This window comes from Schistocerca americana, chromosome 2, assembly GCF_021461395.2.
Source record: "Schistocerca americana isolate TAMUIC-IGC-003095 chromosome 2, iqSchAmer2.1, whole genome shotgun sequence".
NCBI lineage: Eukaryota > Metazoa > Arthropoda > Insecta > Orthoptera > Acrididae > Schistocerca > Schistocerca americana.
Window position 1 is genome coordinate 788,312,261 of NC_060120.1, and position 24,981 is coordinate 788,337,241.

The following is a 24,981-nucleotide window of genomic DNA, read 5'->3' on the forward strand; positions in this document are numbered from 1 at the left end:
CCTATAAAAAATCGTATTATAATTAAGATACTGTTATTATTGTAAATTGTTCTCTGTTTGTCGTGGAGATCTCAACAAATTCTTGATACATCTCCTGCATCTGAATCATATGATTTGGATTATGCACATTATGAATGAACTTAATAAATAACAATTCACAAATCTGGCAATGAGGATGCTGATGATTTGTACAGAAAAGAAGCACCCAGAGCTGTTGAAGTTCAACAGTATATTCACTGACTGGACATCTGCAGTCATATATTCTCAGAACTATCTTGTTAGTAGTCAAGCCTCTAAAACACTAGACGAAACTTGCAAGTTAGTCAGCATATCCTATGCACAAGCCACATCTACCGCTGAACATTTCTTTTTCCAATATCCATCTGCCCACAAGCGTGTGGCATTTTCACTTAACCAAATCTATTTTATAACAATTATTTCAAAAGCTGAGCTATTGAAGTAAACACCTTTCTCCTGCAACACTTCCATTGTATGAGAAGTGGTTGTCATTTCCCTTATAATTGTTTTCTTTTGACATATATCTCAATTGGCCGATGTCTGCTGACACCTAAGAAAGCAAATGAAGACTCTTATAAAAATACATTTACTCATTTCATAGCAACTATATACTTCAGAATCTTGCTTTACACATGATTTCATCATACCACCATCTTTTATTTGGAAGAGAATTATGACTCCTTTCCATGTGTGACTGCAATCAAAAAATTTTCTTTAGCAGCTTAATCTCCCTGTTCCTGTTTACCCAGTCATCCCAATACCACATTTGAAAATTCAGGATGAAACAAACAATGGTATGGAGGAATACAACCACTCATTCTACAAAGCTGTTTTTACTCATAGAAACTTAACTTACACACCCACAATCCCTTCACTCCCCCTAACCCTCCCACCATTCAACCGCTCTACTCCTCCAGCCCCCTTAACCCTCCACGCATTCCTTCTCATTTCCCACCCTTCATCACGTACACCTGCCTCTCATCTCAGCCTAACCCAATCCCTACCTCAGCCCTCTCACTGAGCCTCACCTTCACTTTTCTGGAATAATTCAACGCAAATCCCTCAAAACAACTACACCAACCAACAAAGTTGGGAGACAGTTTGGCATTGTAAGCATACATGTACAAAAGTGATCCTCAATGCGATGGCCAGTTTGAACACTGCAGTCCTCAACAATATAGGATTCTATTGAAGTGGTAAGACCTTACCCATTTTAAGTTTTCAAACAGGCAAATCATTGTTTTCAGTGAAAGGAGCAATAAGTGACAAAAAGTACTAGGTCTGCATGGGGTTTTAACCTCTCACTTTCCAATTTGTAAAAGGCAGGATGGAAAGGAGATAAGCGTTTCATGTATTGTCAACAATGAGTTCACTGTTGTCACTGCTATAAAGAATGCACCTGATAGGAACTCAGCAACTAGTTCAGTGTGCACTGTGGTATTCTCTAGAGCAGAATAATAAGCATTTTTCATAAATTCAAACACCCCAACATTGTAACTGTAACTGACTTCAGTTCAATTGACATGAATATATTAAGACTTGTTGTTGTTGTTGTGGTCTTCAGTCCTGAGACTGGTTTGATGCAGCTCTCCATGCTACTCTATCCTGTGCAAGCTTCTTCATCTCCCAGTACCTACTGCAACCTACATCCTTCTGAATCTGCTTAGTGTATTCATCTCTTGGTCTCCCTCTACGATTTTTACCCTCCACGCTGCCCTCCAATACTAAATTGGTGATCCCTTGATGCCTCAAAACATGTCCTACCAACCGATCCCTTCTACTGGTCAAGTTGTGCCACAAGCTTCTCTTCTCCCCAATCCTATTCAATACTTCCTCATTAGTTATGTGATCTACCCATCTAATCTTCACCATTCTTCTGTAGCACCACATTTCAAAAGCTTCTATTCTCTTCTTGTCCAAACTATTTACCGTCCATGTTTCACTTCCATACATGGCTACACTCCATACAAATACTTTCAGAAATGACTTCCTGACACTTAAATCTATACTCGAAGTTAACAAATTTCTCTTCTTCAGAAACACTTTCCTTGCCATTGCCAGTCTACATTTTATATCCTCTCTACTTCGACCATCATCAGTTATTTTGCTCCCCAAATAGCAAAACTCCTTTACTACTTTAAGTGTCTCATTTCCTAATCTAATACCCTCAACATCACCCGACTTAATTCGACTACATTCCATTATCCTCGTTTTGCTTTTGTTGATGTTCATCTTATATCCTCCCTTCAAGACACTGTCCATTCCGTTCAACTGCTCTTTCAAGTCCTTTGCTGTCTCTGACAGAATTACAATGTCATCGGCGAACCTCAAAGTTTTTATTTCTTCTCCATGGATTTTAATACCTACTCCGAATTTTTCTTTTGTTTCCTTTACTGCTTGCTCAATATACAGATTGAATAACACCGGGGAGAGGCTACAACCCTGTCTTACTCCCTTCCCAACCACTGCTTCCCTTTCATGTCCCTCGACTCTTATAACTGCCATCTGGTTTCTGTACAAATTGTAAATAGCCTTTCGCTCCCTGTATTTTACCCCTGCCACCTTTAGAATTTGAAAGAGAGTATTCCAATCAACATTGTCAAAAGCTTTCTCTATGTCTACAAATGCTAGAAACGCAGGTTTGCCTTTCCTTAATCTTTCTTCTAAGATAAGTCGTAAGGTCAGTATTGCCTCACGTGTTCCAGTATTTCTACGGAATCCAGACTGATCTTCCCCGAGGTCGGCTTCTACTAATTTTTCCATTCGTCTGTAAAGAATTCGTGTTAGTATTTTGCAGCTGTGGCTTATTAAACTGATTGTTCGGTAATTTTCACATCTGTCAACACCTGCTTTCTTTGGGATTGGAATTATTATATTCTTCTTGAAGTCTGAGGGTATTTCGCCTGTCTCATACATCTTGCTCACCAGATGGTAGAGTTTTGTCAGGACTGGCTCTCCCAAGGCTGTCAGTAGTTCTAATGGAATGTTGTCTACTCCCGGGGCCTTGTTTCGACTCAGGTCTTTCAGTGCTCTGTCAAACTCTTCACGCAGTATCGTATCTCCCATTTCATCTTCATCTACATCCTCTTTCATTTCCATAATATTGTCCTCAAGTACATCGCCCTTGTATAGACGCTCTATATACTCCTTCCACCTTTCTGCTTTCCCTTCTTTGCTTAGAACTGGGTTTCCATCTGAACTCTTGATGTTCTTACAAGTGGTTCTCTTATCTCCAAAGGTCTCTTTAATTTTCCTGTAGGCAGTATCTATCTTACCCCTAGTGAGATAAGCCTCTACATCCTTACATTTGTCCTCTAGCCATCCCTGCTTAGCCATTTTGCACTTCCTGTCGATCTCGTTTTTGAGACGTTTGTATTCCTTTTTGCCTGCTTCATTTACTCCATTTTTATATTTTCTCCTTTCATCAATTAAATTCAATATTTCTTCTGTTACCCAAGGATTTCTACTAGCCCTCGTCTTTTTACCTACTTGATCCTCTGCTGCCTTCACTATTTCATCCCTCAAAGCTACCCATTCTTCTTCTATTGTATTTCTTTCCCCCGTTCCTGTCAATTGTTCCCTTATGCTCTCCCTGAAACTCTGTACAACCTCTGGTTCTTTCAGTTTATCCAGGTCCCATCTCCTTAAATTCCCCCCTTTTTGCAGTTTCTTCAGTTTTAATCTACAGGTCATACATACATTGTGGTCAGAGTCCACATCTGCCCCTGGATATGTCTTACAATTTAAAACCTGGTTCCTAAATCTCTGTCTTACCATTATATAATCTATCTGATACCTTTTAGTATCTCCAGGGTTCTTCCATGTATACAACCTTCTATCATAATTCTTAAACCAAGTGTTAGCTATGATTAAGTTGTGCTCTGTGCAAAATTCTACCAGGCGGCTTCCTCTTTCATTTCTTAGCCCCAATCCATATTCATCTACTATGTTTCCTTCTCTCCCTTTTCCTAGACTCGAATTCCAGTCACCCATGACTATTAAATTTTCGTCTCCCTTCAGTATCTGAATAATTTCTTTTATTTAATCACACATTTCTTCAATTTCTTCGTCATCTGCAGAGCTAGTTGGCATATAAACTTGTACTACTGTAGTAGGTGTGGGCTTCGTATCTAGCTTGGCCACAATAATGCGTTCACTATGCTGTTTGTAGTAGCTTACCCGCATTCCTATTTTCCTATTCATTATTAAACCTACTCCTGCATTACCCCTATTTGACTTTGTAGTTATAACCCTGTAGTCACCTGACCAGAAGTCTTGTTCCTCCTGCCACCGAACTTCACTAATTCCCACTATGTCTAACTTTAACCTATCCATTTTCTAACCTACCTGCCTGATTAAGGGATCTGACATTCCACGCTCCGATCCGTAGAACGCCAGTTTTCTTTCTCCTGATAACGACGTCCTCTTGAGTAGTCCCCGCCCTGAGATCCGAATGGGGGACTATTTTACCTCCGGAATATTTTACCCAAGAGGACGCCATCATCATTTAATCATACAGTAAAGCTGCATGCCCTCGGGAAAAAATTACGGCCATAGTTTCCCCTTGCTTTCAGCCGTTCGCAGTACCAGCACAGCAAGGCCGTTTTGGTTATTGTTACAAGGCCAAATCAGTCAATCATCCAGACTGTTGCCCTTGCAACTACTGAAAAGGCTGCTGCCCCTCTTCAGGAACCACATGTTTGTCTGGCCTCTCAACAGATACCCCTCCGTTGTGGTTGCACCTACGGTACGGCTATCTGTATCACTGAGGCACGCAAGCCTCCCCACCAATGGCAAGGTCCATGGTTCGTGGGGGGGATATTAAGACTTAGCAATAATAAAAATAAAATTTTTTATCTCTGTGAACATGATATCAATGGCTGCTGTATAAATGGTTTATTAATGCTGTTATTTTGTGTGTAACTGATGAAATGAATAAATCTTTAGCAATAAAAGTTCAGTTGTGTTCAGTTGAAATATTGCTAATGTTAGAGTTTCCTCATTTATTTCTTCCCTTTGACACTACTGCTGCCTCCTCCACACCCCCCCCCCCCCCCCCCCCCAAACAAATAAATAAATATGATGATGATGATAATAATAATAATAAAGAAAAAGGGGGGACCAGAAATGGTGAACAACAAGGCCAACAATGAAACCTATTAGTACAGCAATACTTTCGGATGAGAAATAACACATACCATGGGTAGCCATTGTCCTATCTCCCCCCCCCCCCCCCCCGACAGGCATTCTTCTGAGGTGCCTATTGTAAAGCTGCAGCATAAGCTCAAATTGGGAATGGATAAAAGGAATCAACTATATCATTTTCAATGAAACCATCCTGGTATTTGCCTTAAATAATTTACAGAAACCATGGAAAACCTATACCTTGATGGGGATTCGAATTGTTATCCTATTACCACTGTACTAACTCACTTAGTCCATTTGATCACATATAAATACCACTGCAGTCTAGGATAGAATAACCACAATATGGAATGGGCACATTGCTACTCACCACACAAAGAAGGCACTGAGTCACAGACAGCATGGATCCATTTAGCCCGTGAATTTATATATGCATATACTTGCTGTCTTTGCTACAAGCATTGTTCAAATTAAGAATGCAGCTGCAAAAGTTTAGCTCTACTGTTCAACACTTTATTTGTTTGCGTACCCACTCCTTAACACTTTCTCTAAATGGTGAGTGACTGTCCTTTTTCTTATACACGACTTTCTTTAAACCACAAATTAACAAAAGCAGTAGTCATTATATTAAAATGGAAGCACTTGGATTACAAGAAACACACTGCAATGACCAATATAAGCTCAACATACCAATTGTCATTCGAGATGGAAAACCATGAGGATTAAAGACAATATCTGGAACCATTCCTGTCTCAGTGAATGGCAAGTCCTCTGTGGGCCACAACTGGCTGCAGATTCCCTTTTGTCCCGCACGACTGGCAAATTTGTCACCAATGTTAGGATCTCGCTGAAAAATGGCAATAAAAGATCACAAATAAATACCATTGAAGCCTAGGGTGGAATAACAACAGTATGGACTGGGCAGATCGCTACTCACCATACAAAGAAGGCACTGAGTCACGGACAGGCACAGGAAAAGGAATGCTATAAACATTCAGATTTTGGACAAAGCCCTCCATCAGAAGTAGAAAACTCTGAATACATTCACACAAATCCAACATCTTGAGTTTTGCTTGGAGGAACTTGTGCAAGTTTTCTGCTTCTGATGAAGAACTTAGTCCAAAAGCTGAATATCTCTAGAATTCTATTTCCTTGTGCCTGTCTGTGACTCAACACCTTCTCTGTTTAGTGAGTAGTAATCAATCCTTTCCATAGTATTATGGAAGTTTAGCGACTACTGAAAGTACAGTGTGCCTTTGTTTCACGTCATCCTGTTAAAATGTTTTGCTCATCAGCAAGATAAGTTTGTTTACGTTGGAAATATGAAAAAGTGTGTCCTCCATTACTGAAATGAGCACATGCGAAACAATATGTATAGCTGACTCTATGACTAAAGTGACACTTCTTACAAGGAGAGGTCCTCAGTGGTGGGATCGACTTTTTGAATCTATCAATACAGTGACGTAGGTTACAGTCCCATGTATCACGAACTGCAGCCATTCACCCTGGTGGGCCCTTGCTTGCATATAAGCGACATGGGGGAGAGGGGTGGGGGAACTGATTTTTGTGTGATGCTCTACGGCTTTGGGAAAGGATATTTAACAGGCCAGCTGAGCAGCATTGTGGTTAAGCTACTGGCCCCATAAGCAGAATGTTGTGGGTTGGAATTTAGTCAGGTGCTTTGAAATTGTTTATTTTAAATCTTTATTGAAATGACTTTGGTCACCTTTTTATTCAAAAAGTCAATACCACCATTGGAGACCTCTCCTGGTCAGCAGTTCAATGACAAGCACATGTAAATAAACATGGTACGAAAGGGAAAAAACTGCCCATCTGCCATGCGTTAAATGTTACATAAAGTTGTTATCCCTATTGTACCGAGTGTCCGGGAAGTAAAGTCGAATTTGAATTTTCCACCATTTTGTCATATGACGGTTGGAGCCACGGTTTTTTCATGTTTGCTACCTGCAATCCTTTCCATTAGTAGCCTGATAGCTTTTGTGTCGTGAGCATTGTTGTTTATTTTCATCTTGGAACAGATGAAAACTGAGCAACGTATCCAAGTAATAAAAAGTGATTACAAAAACAGCAAAAGTCCCAAGGCAACCATTCGTGAATTACATGTGACACTCAGATGGAATGCTGCTCCAACTGAATCATCGGTTTGGAAGTTGATCCCAAAGTTTGAGACCATGGGTTCTGTTTCAAACATTTAGAAAACAGGACGACTCTATTCTGTTTGAACACAAGAAAACATTGCTGTTGTGTGGGACAATGTGACTGTAAGCTTCAGAAAATCGGTTTGCTAATTAGCTTAACAATTGAATTTATCACCAAGTGCACTGCATGAAATCCTTTCAAAAAATCTGAAAATGCATCCACACAAGATTCAACACACAGAGGAGTTGAAACCTGCAGATCTGAGAAAGAGCCACTGATCTGCTCAATGGATCTTGGCTCGACAAGCGGAGAATGAGGACTTCACAAAAGGAATAATTTCCTTGGACGAGGCACACTTCCATGTCTGTGGACATCAGTAATCAGAACTGCAGAATTTGGAGTAACAAAAATCTGTGGGTGACTGTGGAAGATGAGATGTATCCACAAAGCACAAATCTGTGGTGTAGATTCTGGGCAAGTGGAGTAATGGGCCTGAACTTTTTTGAAAATGATGAGGGAGCTACCATCACTGCGAAGGGCAACTGTTGCCGAAACATGCTTTCTAATTGGCTTTTCCCTCTTATTGATGAAAATGAAGATTTTTGGTTTCAACAAGATGGTGCGACATGTCACACTTACCTTGAAACGATTGCTCTGCTGAATGAGAAGTTTCCTCAAAAAATTGTCTCTTTGCGTGGCAATTTGTGGAATGAAAAGTGTATGCGAACAAGCCGCAAATAATATACCGATTGATGGATGAAACTGAAAGGGTTATTATGGCTTCCCACCACATGTTTGTGCATGTATCATCAAGAATTTCAATGAATGCATTGCTTGTTGCTGTGCGGCCTCAGGTGGCCATATGGAGGTTATTATTTTTCATACATATATGGGAGAAGCATTGAATGTTTTTGTAAGAAAGGGGGAAAAATTACATTTTCATCAAATTTTGTTTGTCCTGTAGCACTTTAATTTCGTACCTACTTTCAGGACATCCTGTTGTACACTGGCTGCATCGCAAAACACTACCAGAATCTTTCTAGCTAAACTAATAACATGCACTCATTCTAGATTTACCAAAGTAGATTCTTGAGAGCACTGCAATATCTACATGATGTGAGTGTTGTTTCAATATTTAAAAATAATAGTATGTCAGAAACTGCAGAAGAAAATACACTCCTGGAAATTGAAATAAGAACACTGTGAATTCATTGTCCCAGGAAGGGGAAACTTTATTGACACATTCATGGGGTCAGATACATCACATGATCACACTGACAGAACCACAGGCACATAGACACAGGCAGCAGAGCATGCACAATGTCGGCACTAGTACAGTGTATATCCACCTTTCGCAGCAATGCAGGCTGCTATTCTCCCATGGAGACGATCGTAGAGATGCTGGATGTAGTCCTGTGGAACGGCTTGCCATGCCATTTCCACCTGGCGCCTCAGTTGGACCAGCGTTCGTGCTGGACGTGCAGACCGCGTGAGACGACGCTTCATCCAGTCCCAAACATGCTCAATGGGGGACAGATCCGGAGATCTCGCTGGCCAGGGTAGTTGACTTACACCTTCTAGAGCACGTTGGGTGGCACGGGATACATGCGGACGTGCATTGTCCTGTTGGAACAGCAAGTTCCCTTGCCGGTCTAGGAATGGTAGAACGATGGGTTCGATGACGGTTTGGATGTACCGTGCACTATTCAGTGTCCCCTCGACGATCACCAGTGGTGTACGGCCAGTGTAGGAGATCGCTCCCCACACCATGATGCCGGGTGTTGGCCCTGTGTGCCTCGGTCGTATGCAGTCCTGATTGTGGCGCTCACCTGCACGGCGCCAAACACGCATACGACCATCATTGGCACCAAGGCAGAAGCAACTCTCATCGCTGAAGACGACACGTCTCCATTCGTCCCTCCATTCACGCCTGTTGCGACACCACTGGAGGCGGGCTGCACGATGTTGGGGCGTGAGCGGATGACGGCCTAACGGTGTGCGGGACCGTAGCCCAGCTTCATGGAGACGGTTGCGAATGGTCCTCGCCGATACCCCAGGAGCAACAGTGTCCCTAATTTGCTGGGAAGTGGCGGTGCGGTCCCCTACGGCACTGCGTAGGATCCTACGGTCTTGGCGTGCATCCGTGCGTCGCTGCGGTCCGGTCCCAGGTCGACGGGCACGTGCACCTTCCGCCGACCACTGGCGACAACATCGATGTACTGTGGAGACCTCACGCCCCACGTGTTGAGCAATTCGGCGGTACGTCCACCCGGCCTCCCGCATGCCCACTATACGCCCTCGCTCAAAGTCCGTCAACTGCACATACGGTTCACGTCCACGCTGTCGCGGCATGCTACCAGTGTTAAAGACTGCGATGGAGCTCCGTATGCCACGGCAAACTGGCTGACACTGACGGTGGCGGTGCACAAATGCTGCGCAGCTAGCGCCATTCGACGGCCAACACCGCGGTTCCTGGTGCGTCCGCTGTGCCGTGCGTGTGATCATTGCTTGTACAGCCCTCTCGCAGTGTCCGGAGCAAGTATGGTGGGTCTGACACACCGGTGTCAATGTGTTCTTTTTTCCATTTCCAGGAGTGTATTAAATGCCCCCCCCTCCCTGCTTCTCCCGGCACTTCTTGTCTTCCTTTCACAGATTCCTTTCTAACTGCTACGTTTACTCCCCACATCACAACACTATAATATCAGTTCTAACTTCACTCCCTATTTCTTACTGCTGTAATGAATGAATCATTCTACAGTGCACTAGTTTAAGTTATTAAACTAAGTATGTAGTTTTTCTGTTATTTTTCTAGGAAACAGAAAGACTGACCCAAGTGAATGCAGGACATATAACACTCACTCTCCTTTCTTCTGCATCTCCATCTACATACATACCACACACGCCACCATACGGTGTATGGCGGAGGATACTTTGTACCACTATTAGTCATTTCCTTTACTATTCCACTCACAAATAGAATGACAGAAAGACAACTGTCTGTATGCTTCTGTACAAGTCATAATTTGTCATATCTTGTCTTTGCAGTCCTCACACAAAATGTATGTCAGTTACAGTCGAATCATTCTCCAATCAGTTGCAAATGGCTGTTCTCTAAATTTTCTCAATAATGTTTCACACAAAGCACGTCGTCTTTCCTCCTAGGATTCCCATTTGAGTTCATGAAATATCAGTTACAGATGTGCACTTTCTGGGGCATTGACAAACCTCATCCTGTAAGTCAGCAATAACCATCGCAATAAGAAGTAACAGTGAAGTGTTCACATACATCAGACATTATTTTGTACAGCTGGCAGAAATATATGAAAGACTGAAATCTTGGAAGCAGATATTACTTTGTAAGGAACTAAGGAAAAAATTATACCATTGGGGCCTCCTATCTTAAGCTTGGTATATGGAAATTATGATTGATAATGGAAACAGAGAGGGGGAGATACGGAGAAACAAACATTTGTTGCTGTTGCCTTTGTGTTTCAATTTTACCTTGCATGGGAACAACAATTCTGTGGTTTGTGGTAAACACAACATTGAATTGTAGACAAAAAAAGTAAATCTGATGGACATTTTTTCAGTATTGTACTTTACAAGTCTTAAGAGAATGGCTGTTTGTCATAGTGGTCTTTTATTTTAATATTTTTTTAATCAGTTAAGATGATAATGAAGGAAGAAATTAAACAGAAAAATACTTATGAAAATAATTTGGAATGTGACAAGAGTTATTTACAGAAACAATACGTCATTGTGCCTCAAAAGTGGCTGTTTGGACATTTTTTTGTAAAAATTACATATTGAAGTGTGGACAGCTGTCTGCAATCACTAAAACTGAGCATATGAAGGCTTAATATTTCATCACATACAGACGTCTGAAAAAGATCTGGCCATGTGCTACTGCAAATAGCCTAGTGTATACAAACAACAAAGTGAAGTTGACTGTACACAGCAGAATTTCCCAAAAATCTTCCAGTTAAATTGGACTAGTTAATAATGGAAAGTATAGGACTCAGTATTTAAATTAGTGTTCGATATTCAGGCAAAGAGATGTGTGAAAGCATGGAACAGAGGGAGTTACTAACAATACCACATTTTTTGTTTCCCAACAGGCAGTGATTTCCTTTTCATGCCATTAAAATTTCTGCATATGTTTCATAGGATTCCAATAACACCTCACTTTTCAATTTCTTTGAACATTTTAGTTATATAGTAATCTTACAGTTTTGAAAATTGTCATCTTTCAGCAACTGTGTACAAATTTCAATGGAGAAATAGCACAACCAACTGGTTGCAAATAATTGTTTAATACATTTACTTAGGTTTCAATACAGATATCTTCATCAGAATGAAAATTTAAAAGCCGTAAAGTTACAATGCGAGAAGGCAACAGTCAAAGATTACAGCAGATATGCTCAAGTCAAAAATTAAAAATGTTGGCTTGAGCATGTCTGCTCTAAATTTTGAATACTGCCTTTCACAACACAACTTTATGGCTTTTAAATTTTCAGTCTCACGAAGACAGCCTTAGAGATGTCAAAACCTAGGTAAATATATTAAACAATTATTTGCAACTGGTTGGCTGTGTTATTTCTCCGTTGAAAGATATAGCAATCTTACAAGGAACCACTACTTCACTTTAACACAGGATGGTGAACGCAGCTCAGCAGAAAAATGTGCAGTGGAATAAGTTATTGCTAAATAATAACTGACCTGGTACTACCAGTAATTAACACTACTCTCAGTAATGACTAGAATTTGCACCAAATGGGAAGTGTTGTGATTCACACAAAGCATATCACAGTCTTTGGACCCTCAACAATCTGTGGGGATAGCAAATGTTTTGTAAGATTTCCTGACAGAAATGATGATAAAGTACATCCTAGTACTTAAGGTGACTTGCTTGTGAACAGGTATCATTTTTATCTCATGCTGTCAGACTGCATTACTCTTCTTCATCTATAACACCTAGGACATTGGTGTTTTATGCCAACACTGTGTGACATCAGGTCAAGCAGCAGAACAATTTATATTTATTTACCTATAATAGTTTAACCCAGATAACCCTGACGTCCTTCTGGAAGGACGGCGTCACTCAGTGTTGAAATTATTTATTTTTACGAATAACGCATTGTTGCAATGGACTGTGACACATTGTTATATGAAGTAGGCAGAGTCAGTTGCGCACTGCGACAGTCAGTTTGACGCTGTTGTTCATAGTGAGCGAGAAACTGTGTCTTGAAAATAGGGTCTATTTTACCATGGACGAACTGACTGACCTTGTCATCGATGTGTATGTATATTTTCTTTCATAGTGCATCAATAATTCTGAAACTTGTCATATAATATCATCAAGAATTAACATATATTATTTACGAGTTCATATTATGATTGAAAGTTTTTGTCAGTTGCAATTCAATAATGTTTTCAACCGTCTCTCTAGAAGGACGTCAGGGTAATATGTTGTCATTTTGTATTCACAGAAAACGATGTACACTGATGGAACTTTTGGACATGTTAGAATCAAAAGATTAGGGAATACCTAATGCTGGCACGTGTAGTAAGGATTATGAAACGAAAGGTATGGGGTACGGTGTGGTATGACTTATGTTGACCAGTTACTTCCACATGTTCCATATCGAATATACTTTGATAACCTCTTTACCAGCGGTGACTACTACATGACATAAAAAGAGAGGGGCATGGAAGCAACAGGAACAATAAGAGGAAACAGAGCTAAGAATTGTACTCTATCATCTGTAGATAAAATGATGAAAGAAAATACAGGATCATATGAAGTTTGTTCTGACTCAGCATCCGGGATTTCCATTGTATGTTGGAATGACAACAGTGTTGTTACTGTAGCCACCAACTTTGACAGAGTGCAACCACTACGCTCTGTAGCAAGATTCTCCAGGGAACAAAAGAAAAGGATTAGCGTGCCTCAACCTAACTTATATCACTCCTACAATACTCATATGGGAGGCATAGATCGAGCTGACCAAAATGTATCCCTATATAGATGCTCTGTAAGAGGGAAAAAGTGGTATTTCCCGATCATTGCACATTTTATAGACATTGCAGAGCAAAATACCTGGGATCTTTACACAAACAACGAAAAACCCATAGATCATCTGACATCTAGTCGCCGAATTGTCACTGCAATTCTTGAAAGTAACAAAAGAGTCACTACCAGCAGAGGACGTCCTAGTAAGAGGGCAAAACTAGATTCTAGATTTGATGGAAGAGAACATTAGTTTGCGGAATTACCAACGGACGAGATAACAAAAAAGAAGAAGCAGCTGAAATGTCAAAGTTGCCACAAAAAAACTACTACTATGTGCGTAAAATGTGACGAACCACTTCATGTTTGTTGCTTTTTGTCTTATCATACTAGTGCATAAAATATGTGTATAGGTTATTTTCTTTGTTTTTTGAATTTATTAGCTGTTTTAGCCAATAATTCAAGTTTATTTATGTTTATTTGAAAGTATAAAAACCAAAACAAGTTAACTGTGCAATGTCATATACTTTAAAAACATGTTCCCTTATTGTCCTGACGTCCTTCTGGAAGGACGCCCATTTTTGGAAATACTAAATAAAAATAAATACTCAAAATTGTTTTTACTTTCTTCCTTACAACCTTGTGAATCAATGTAGGTAAGATATAAATCAATTTTGTAAAACAAATAATTCAGGACAATCTGGGTTAATTACTATAACACATTTTTATGTATCGAATTTTGAAGACAAATTTAGTATTCAGTATCATCATCTGACACACCATGTTTCTAATATCACTTGGATAAGAAGGAACGAATAAATATGGGAAGGTGCCCACGAGAGCTCCACTGGTGAAGCTGACAAGAGTATTGTGCCTCCTAGTAGTATAGTACACATAATCAATGTCAAAAAAATCTCTCTATACAATGCTGCTTACATAGGAACGCCTGCATAATACCCACCCCTAGCAGGGTAGGGTTGTCGACAGGAGGTCAAAATCCCCTCAATCCACACCGAGAGTGGCTAAGGAACTGCCTGGTCTCTAGCATTTAGACCAGATGACTGTTAATCATTCACTTCAAGGTCTTACCTACACAGTTCTGAAGTGTGCTTTGGTAACTACTGGGACATGTTCAGTCCTTTCCTGGTTTGAGGAGAGTTATCAAAATTTTCTCGCCACAAAATTTGAAGAGGATTTCCTTTGACGCTGTTTGCAAGTTTTGCAGCATGCTTCCATGTACACTTGCCACAACCTTTTCTTTTTGTTTAATGACCATTGAGCTTTGGTTCTCTCTACACAAAATGCTGTGAGGTCTGTGAAGTTTTCTTCTATTGAGTGGCATTTAAACCATTATAGACCCAGATTGCTGTTTGGTATGCATCAGTCTACCAAGGTACAGGCTGCCTTCTAAGATGACCTGAAGATTTCAGGATGGACAAGATGGCGGCAGGATGGACAAGTTGGCGGTATGGTGGATCATATGTGTGATATGGCCCACCCATTTTTGGACACTGTCTCAAGTGTTCAAACACAGCTAGCTGGCTGAACAGCACCCAGTTAGCTCTGCTGCTGATCATGCATCATGGCGGATTCCTTTCAAGGATTGCTCTATGTGGTATGTTGATCCAGAGTGGAAAGTCATCACTGGAATAAAGGTCATCAGTATCCTCCTACTGAGCAGAATCAACATGGGCTGCAGACCAAAAATACAGGTCTTTGGTTGAATATGAACCTGTGGGATTTTCCCTGCCTCGAGATGACTGGGTCTTCATCATCATCATTCCTCCTCGTTACGATCGGAGGAAGGCAATGGTAAACTACCTCCGCTAGGACCTTGCCTAGTACAGTGGTGCTGATCTCCCGCATCATCCCCTACGCTCCTCGGAGTATGGGACCTCATCACCACCACCACCACCACCACCACCACCGGTGTTATAATGAGTTGGATTGCCTGTTTTGAGGATGCACAGCTCCTGTGACATCATGAGGCTCTCTAAAACTCAAACCCACAGGAAAGTAAATGATGAGCCCCATAGTGCTTTACAGATATTGGGTCTCCCAGGAGGAGAAATGGTTGGGGGAGTAGGTCTACATGATAAATAAGTGTCTCATAATCTATTGCTTCCTGTGGAGATAAATACGGAGCATATTGTGATCCTGTGATCCACATGAACCTCAATGGCAACTGGCTGCACATCAGTAACCAGGGAAAAAGCAGAAGAGTGGTGTGAATTATTGATAAACCTCCCTTGGATCTTTCTCCAGTTAGGTCAACCTTGTGGTGAAGGATATGACCCCATAGCACTAGGACATCAGTAAGTTTAAAAAGTGCTTCCTGTAAACACAAGCACAGGGGATGTTTCTGCACTAATAATTTCAGTTCCTCTACATCTGTCCTGAACTCATACATGTTCCACCGTAGTATGAAGCCATTTAATCGATGAGGCTTTCCTTTCATACTATCTCGCAGCCGGGGTGGGGATCCCACAATGGATGAAGGCTTAGTCTGAGGGCTAGATGGTTACCCCCAGACTGGCTTCATATTTCATTGTCTCCAAAGCCAAAACATTAAAATAATCAGGTAGAATGGGGTCTACATTGTCTGCCCAATTCCTACCTGTGTTGTTCTGCAGTTGTCATTTCCCAATTGGTTTGCTTGCTTGAGAAGGCCTCAGAAGAATGACTGTGGCATTGACAGTTGCAATGCTGGTCTGTTTAGCAGAATCTGCCTTTTGAGGTGCCGGAAATTCTCCAATGTTGGCAACTGTGGTCTTTTCCGATGTTCTGGGGAGGAGCTATTGGCTTCAGAATAATGGTACCTATACAACTGCAGTGACAAATGCAGGTAGTAGAGGCATTGGCTTCAGAATAGTCTTCATATTATCTGAAGCAGTACTGAAAGTGGGAGGTTGTATGGACTTCTAGATATTTTTGGCCTCATCATATGGCATGAGTTTCACTGTTTTGAGCTCCTCTAGCTTCCTTTCTTGGGAGTAGATGCTGCAGTTTCTGCTACAGACAGAGTGATCCTCAAAGCAATTAACACACGGTCTTACCACATTTGCCACTAGTGGCTTCTGTCGCCTTACGCACTAGAGTACAGTGGGTTTGGGACATAAGACTGCACTTTTAAGTAAAGAAAACCTGCCCTGATATGCTCTGGAAGTTGTGTTATGGAAGGACAAAGAGGTCTGATTTGACCAGATTGTCATCTACCTATTTCATTATGTTTACCATGTCCATGATCCCTTCTTTAGCGCACTTATCTCTCAGTTCATCTTTGGGAACTTCTACAATATCTCTGCACAATGTAACAAATATAATATTTTGTATCTGTCTATGAGCAATATTAAAAATTTCACCTCGTGAAGATAAGTACAGCCACAAATTCCGTCTCATAATTTTATAATTTTCTCAAGTGAATTTTTGTTTTGATACAAATGTGAGAGAAAATGAGTCTTTTCCCAAAGTTTTGGAATGGAGAGATCCTAGTGATAAATTGTGCATTACGAAACTTCTTAATTATGTACTTCACTGAACTGAGACCAGACGAGCAAAAAAAGAAATGTAGGTGGCCAGTTTGTATGCTGGTGTGTATTCACAACAATGTTGGAAAAGAAATGTGTACAAGTGATACAATGATTTCAAGTTTACATTCATTGTGGATTATACAGTTTTAGATGCAAAAATTGGGAAGCATTATTCTCCAAGTAGCTATGTTATTCACATTGAAGAAATTGTTTTGAAATGACAGTACAAGATTGATGCCATAAAGACACACACATATAAGATAATGACAGCCGGGGCTTAATTTCTTGTTGGTAACGAGGTCATATAACACAGCACTATCTCAGTTCAAGGAATCAGCCTCAGGCTCATCAAAGGAATGAGCCCAGTATTTACTTAACTAACATGGGTACATCTACATCTACATCTACATTGATACTCCGCAAGCCACCCAACGGTGTGTGGCGGAGGGCACTTTACGTGCCACTGTCATTACCTCCCTTTCCTGTTCCAGTCGCGTATGGTTCGCGGGAAGAACGACTGTCTGAAAGCCTCCGTGCGCGCTCTAATCTCTCTAATTTTACATTCGTGATCTCCTCGCGAGGTATAAGTAGGGGGAAGCAATATATTCGATACCTCATCCAGAAACGCACCCTCTCGAAACCTGGCGAGCAAGTTACACCGCGATGCAGAGCGCCTCTCTTGCAGAGTCTGCCACTTGAGTTTATTAAACATCTCCGTAACGCTATCACGGTTACCAAATAACCCGGTAACGAAACGCGCCGCTCTTCTTTGGATCTTCTCAATCTCTTCCGTCAACCCGACCTGGTACGGATCCCACACTGATGAGCAATACTCAAGTATAGGTCGAACGAGTGTTTTGTAAGCCACCTCCTTTGTTGATGGACTACATTTTCTAAGCACTCTCCCAATGAATCTCAACCTGGTACCCGCCTTACCAACAATTAATTTTATATGATCATTCCACTTCAAATCGTTCCGCACGCATACTCCCAGATATTTCACAGAAGTAACTGCTACCAGTGTTTGTTCCGCTATCATATAATCATACAATAAAGGATCCTTCTTTCTATGTATTCGCAATACATTACATTTGTCTATGTTAAGGGTCAGTTGCCACTCCCTGCACCAAGTGCCTATCCGCTGCAGATCTTCCTGCATTTCGCTACAATTTTCTAATGCTGCAACTTCTCTGTATACTACAGCATCATCCGCGAAAAGCCGCATGGTACTTCCGACACTATCTACTAAGTCATTTATATATATTGTGAAAAGCAATGGTCCCATAACACTCCCCTGTGGCACGCCAGAGGTTACTTTAACGTCTGTAGACGTCTCTCCATTGATAACAACATGCTGTGTTCTGTTTGCTAAAAACTCTTCAATCCAGCCACACAGCTGGTCTGATATTCCGTAGGCTCTTACTTTGTTTATCAGGCGACAGTGCGGAACTGTATCGAACGCCTTCCGGAAGTCAAGAAAAATAGCATCTACCTGGGAGCGTGTATCTAATATTTTCTGGGTCTCATGAACAAATAAAGCGAGTTGGGTCTCACACGATCGCTGTTTCCGGAATCCATGTTGATTCCTACATAGTAGATTCTGGGTTTCCAGAAATGACATGATACGCGAGCAAAAAACATGTTCTAAAATTCTACAAGAGATCGACATAAGAGATATAGGTCTATAGTTTTGCGCATCTGCTCGACGACCCTTCTTGAAGACTGGGACTATCTGTGCTCTTTTCCAATCATTTGGAACCCTCCGTTCCTCTAGAGACTTGCGGTACACGGCTGTTAGAAGGGGGGCAAGTTCTTTCGCGTACTCTGTGTAGAATCGAATTGGTATCCCGTCAGGTCCAGTGGACTTTCCTCTATTGAGTGATTCCAGTTGCTTTTCTATTCCTTGGACACTTATTTCGATGTCAGCCATTTTTTCGTTTGTGCGAGGATTTAGAGAAGGAACTGCAGTGCGGTCTTCCTCTGTGAAACAGCTTTGGAAAAAGGTGTTTAGTATTTCAGCTTTACGCGTGTCATCCTCTGTTTCAATGCCATCATCATCCCGTAGTGTCTGCATATGCTGTTTCGAGCCACTTACTGATTTAACGTAAGACCAGAACTTCCTAGGATTTTCTGTCAAGTCGGTACATAGAATTTTACTTTCGAATTCAATGAACGCTTCACGCATAGCCCTCCTTACGCTAACTTTGACATCGTTTAGCTTCTGTTTGTCTGAGAGGTTTTGGCTGCGTTTAAACTTGGAGTGGAGCTCTCTTTGCTTTCGCAGTAGTTTCCTAACTTTGTTGTTGTACCACGGTGGGTTTTTCCCGTCCCTCACAGTTTTACTCGGCACGTACCTGTCTAAAACGCATTTTACGATTGCCTTGAACTTTCTCCATAAACACTCAACATTGTCAGTGTCGGAACAGAAATTTTCGTTTTGATCTGTTAGGTAGTCTGAAATCTGCCTTCTATTACTCTTGCTAAACAGATAAACCTTCCTCCCTTTTTTTATATTCCTATTAACTTCCATATTCAGGGATGCTGCAACGGCCTTATGATCACTGATTCCCTGTTCGGTACATACAGAGTCGAAAAGTTCGGGTCTGTTTGTTATCAGTAGGTCCAAGATGTTATCTCCACGAGTCGGTTCTCTGTTTAATTGCTCGAGGTAATTTTCGGATAGTGCACTCAGTATAATGTCACTCGATGCTCTGTCCCTACCACCCGTCCTAAACATCTGAGTGTCCCAGTCTATATCTGGTAAATTGAAATCTCCACCTAAGACTATAACATGCTGAGAAAATTTATGTGAAATGTATTCCAAATTTTCTCTCAGTTGTTCTGCCACTAATGCTGCTGAGTCGGGAGGTCGGTAAAAGGAGCCAATTATTAACCTAGTTCGGTTGTTTAGTGTAACCTCCACCCATAATAATTCACAGGAACTATCCACTTCTACTTCACTACAGGATAAACTACTACTAACAGCGACGAACACTCCACCACCGGTTGCATGCAATCTATCCTTTCTAAACACCGTCTGTACCTTTGTAAAAATTTCGGCAGAATTTATCTCTGGCTTAAGCCAACTTTCTGTACCTATAACGATTTCAGCTTCAGTGCTTTCTATCAGCGCTTGAAGTTCCGGTACTTTACCAATGCAGCTTCGACAGTTGACAATTACAATACCGATTGCTGCTTGGTCCCCGCATGTCCTGACTTTGCCCCGCACCCGTTGAGGCTGTTGACCTTTCTGTACTTGCCCAAGGCCATCTAACGTAAAAAACCGCCCAGCCCACGCCACACAACCCCTGCTACCCGTGTAGCCACTTGTTGCGTGTAGTGGACTCCTGACCTATCCAGCGGAACCCGAAACCCCACCACCCTATGGCGCAAGTCGAGGAATCTGCAGCCCACATGGTCGCAGAACCGTCTCAGCCTCTGATTCAGACCCTCCACTCGGCTCTGTACCAAAGGTCCGCAGTCAGTCCTGTCGACGATGCTGCAGATGGTGAGCTCTGCTTTCATCCCGCTAGCGAGACTGGCAGTCTTCACCAAATCAGATAGCCGCCGGAAGCCAGAGAGGATTTCCTCCGATCCATAGCGACACACATCATTGGTGCCGACATGAGCGACCACCTGCAGATGGGTGCACCCTGTACCCTTCATGGCATCCGGAAGGACCCTTTCCACATCTGGAATGACTCCCCCCGGTATGCACACGGAGTGCACATTGGTTTTCTTCCCCTCTCTTGCTGCCATTTCCCTAAGGGGCCCCATTACGCGCCTGACGTTGGAGCTCCCAACTACCAGTAAGCCCACCCTCTGCAACTGCCCGGATCTTGCAGACTGAGGGGCAACCTCTGGAACAGGACAAGCAGCCATGTCAGGCCGAAGATCAGTATCAGCCTGAGACAGAGCCTGAAACCGGTTCGTCAGACAAACTGGAGAGGCTTTCCGTTCAGCCCTCCGGAATGTCTTTTGCCCCCTGCCACACCTTGAAACGACCTCCCACTCTACCACAGGTGAGGGATCAGCCTCAATGCGGGCAGTATCCCGGGCAACCACAGTCGTAGTCCGATCAGGGGATGCGTGGGACAAGCTGGCCGTCCCCGACAAACCCCCATCCGGACCCCCACAGTGATGCCCATTGGCAACAGCCTCAAGCTGTGTGACCGAAGCCAACACTGCCTGAAGCTGGGAGCGAAGGGATGCCAACTCAGCCTGCATCCGAACACAGCAGTTGCAGTCCCTATCCATGCTAAAAACTGTTTTACAAAGAACTTCTGAACTAATCTACAGAGAGCGGAAACAAATCGACAAAATTTAAACGGTTATTAAAATACAAGATTGCCTAGTAAATGCAGTAATGCTGCTACTTGCGCACTGCTGACACTGCTCGGCGGCGGAGGGAGACTAAGCGAAATTACACTATTCAGGTACTAAGACGTGATGCTACACTCTCAAATACTATAATACGCCCGAAATTTATGAATTAAACAATGCAAGTACCAAAAACACGCAAAGAAATTAAGAATTAAACTATGTAACAAATGAGTGAGCTAGGAGTATACGACTTGCTGCTCAGCTGCTTATCCAACGGCGGCAGGGAGCACACTGACTGTGACCAACCGACACTGGCCGATCAAAACAAAAACAGTAGACAAACGACTACGCGAATTTACACTATTCAGGTACTAAAACGCGATGCTACAACTCTCAAATACTATAATACGCCCGAAATTTATGAATTAAACAATGCAAGTACCAAAAACACGCAAAGAAATTAAGAATTAAACTATGTAACAAACGAGTGAGCTAGGAGTATACGACTTGCTGCTCAGCTGCTTATCCAACGGCGGCAGGGTAACCAAGGAATGGAATGAGGATTTGAACCCTGCTCCTCTTAGGTACAAGTTCAGTGCTCCTTCAGTTTGTACACACATGCAGACTTACCACATCAAATAAATACAAACTAATGCCTACTCCACATAAAAATTGAGGGCGAGATAGTATCTCAGTTACAAAACGTAAACTCCATGCTAGCGCTACTTCTTTTACACTTGCATAGGGATAAGAAGAGTAGTCTTAACAACACTGCATGTTCATTACAAGGAGACTTCAAAAAGTAGGGCAGGTGAAGTAACTTTTACTGAATGCTGCACTACACTTCAAAGTGACACACATACACAGCACTATTTTTCAGTGAGTCACCAAGTCTTAGTAAGCGATGGTTGGAACATTCTACCGTTTGTTCAATTCCTTGAGAATAGAAATCTGCTCCTTGGTCACAGATCCATTCGAGAAGCACTTAGTCAGTATCCTAATCATTGGGAAATCTCTTTCCCCCAGAGTGCCAAAAACATATAAATCATATGGTGCATGGTGCAAGATCAGCATTACCCACATCCAGGCAACCTTGGTCAAAGTGTTGGTACCATTTCTCTACAGCTGGACGCAACATTGCATTTGGTCCATGTACTGTCAGAACTTTATGGTGAATCTGTGTGCAATTTTGACACTTTATCGACAAGAATTGTACTGTCCCACTTACTTCTAGTTTTGAATTCCTTTCCAGCTGCCGAGCAATTTCACTCACTCACCGTGGCACACCTGTCGTCTGAATAGCTTCAAAGCTGTCTGCAGAAAACACTGTACATGTACTCTCTTTTTACTAGGATTCATATTTTTAGGCGTCAAAAATCAGAAAGCTATTTAGTTTTTATGTTTTAAGAGGGCTTGAAATATGTGGTAAAAAAAATAAAAATAATTATAGTTCAGTTTTTATGTGAATATGAACAATATGCAGTACTTATGAACACAGTTTATGCCATCCCTCATTATTTGCTGAGGAATTACAATACACAGTGGGATGTATTCTCAGGTTATACATTACAAATGACTGCCAGTTATCCTGAAACACTGCCTTACATGGGGAAAATTAGCACTCCATGTCACAAGGTGTCAGTCTGGCAAGTTGACAGCAGGGAACATTGCTTGCACTCATATCAATATCCTCTTCTTGATTGCCACCTAACAAATTCATTATTTTGCACATGGTTGGGAACCCCCTATTGTTTTCAAACACACATCTAAATTTATTTTGTAACATTTGTGTTATAGACTGCTAAGACTGTTATGTTTTCTTTTGACATCATAAACATGGTGAACTGTTTCTAACAGAAAGATCTCTCCTCTCTTTTCAGGTTTGTCAATTGTGCTGCAACGGAAACAAGTTAGCAGATATATATGTCGACTCATTTTTTACACTGTGTCACTCAACATTTCCCGATGGATTTCCAAGGAATTTTCACAATCTTCACCCAGTACATTAATTACTGAGGCAAAACGGTCAAGTCACTGCAGTGAGCCAAGTTCCCCACTGCATTATTACTGGAGTGGATGGCAGTGGTGTGTTGGGATTTTGTCATCTTGAAAATGTGAAATTTTCTCAGTGACTTAATGAGCAAACTTTTCATACTACAAATCTATTTATCCTCATTAGGATATAATGCTCTAATTTCTTCACATAGTCTATGTAAACTGTGTGCAATGCATGTAACATGGATCATTTTAGAATAACAACAAGACTTGTCGCAGCCTTCTTCATATATGTTGCAGCATCTGTTGTGGTCTTCAGTCCTGAGACTGGTTTGATGCAGCTCTCCATGCTACTCTATCCAGTACAAGCTTCTTGATCTCCCAGTACCTACTGCAACCTACATCCTTCAGAATCTGATTAGTATATTCATCTCTTGGTCTCCCTCTACGGTTTTTACCCTCCACGCTGCCCTCCAATACTAAATTGGTGATCCCTTGATGCCTCATAACATGTCCTACCAACCGATCCCTTCTTCCAGTCAAGTTTCGCCACAAACTCCTCTTCTCTCCAATTCTGCTCAATACCTCCTCATTAGTTACGTGATCTACCCATCTAGCAGCATCTGTTATTAACAGTAAAAAGTTGTCAAACTTTACACCACTTGCCCACAGAATTTGCACTCTTTCATTAAGTAATCTTCCAACCACAACACGGTTTGGATTACTAGTAAAAAAAAAAAAAAAAAAAAAAAAAATTTCTTCAAAATCATTTCATTGCATTGTAATACTCCAACAACGACTTTTGCAACTTTCCTGCCCATAGAGTCTGAAGTTTCGTCTAATACAGTATTCGCTACGGCATGCCAAACAGCATGCGAGCCCAATGTATGGACCGCATGTGGGCCAAGGCTTAGCATGTCCTGGTTCCACTCAGTACTATTCGATACAGTGGAACAGATCATTTAGCTTTGTGATGCGGCATTTTTCTGTAGGCATCATTTCCTTCAATTCAGCAGAACTGTGGCGTGTGTGCTATTCACCCTTCGCTACATGTTCATGGTATAAAAGAAGCTCACAGGTCCAGTGGCTGTTAGCACAAAACAGAGGTAGTCTAGCAATCTTTCATCACGAGTCCTTAAAAACGTATAGGAATGACAGTAGAGGAGGATAAGAATTATATACGGGAGACACTGAGTGACACCTAGGCACAATGAAAAGACTGCCGTACATTTGAGGTTTTGGCCAACTCTTAGATTTTCCATTGTTAGATTATGCAATATACAGTCACATACTGAACAGGTACTGCAAATATGCTATATCTGCTATGGAACAACATTGCGACACCAAGCAGAAAGAATTTAAAGAGTTAGTTGACAATGAAAGAGGAAAAACCTACAATGATTGGCAGATGGGATTCACTGTTATATGCATCAAAAAGAACTTCATGCTAAGATTGCAGGAATTAAGCACTTGATGAGATTGGTGGTATGAATAGTAAATTTTCTGAGGTCACACACATAATTACACTGCAGACTGCAATAGTTTTTGATGGAATTGGACAAAGAGTATGGAGACTTTATGTGTTACTGCAAAGCATTTTGGTGAAGAGGCATGCCTCGAACAATTTTTCAGTTTAAAACACACTACTGCTCAATTTTTGAAGAAAAAAGGAAGCAGGAATGACACTAAGAACATCCAGAATGGCTTGCAGATCTCACATATTAAATGGTCTTGACTACATACATCTTGACAGTAAGGTGAGAAATAACTGTTTTCTGATTTGATAGAGATCCATTAAAA

General features: G+C 41.5%; 1 protein-coding gene across 1 annotated transcript in view; it reads right to left on the reverse strand.

The window, feature by feature from the left end:
- Positions 1–24,981, reverse strand: part of LOC124595230 (DNA-directed RNA polymerase I subunit RPA2) — a 237,958-nt gene that overhangs the window by 34,027 nt on the left and 178,950 nt on the right. The window contains exon 17 of the mRNA XM_047133886.1: positions 5,854–6,010. Coding sequence (XP_046989842.1) covers positions 5,854–6,010 — 157 coding nt within the window. The remainder of the gene's footprint in view (positions 1–5,853; positions 6,011–24,981) is intronic.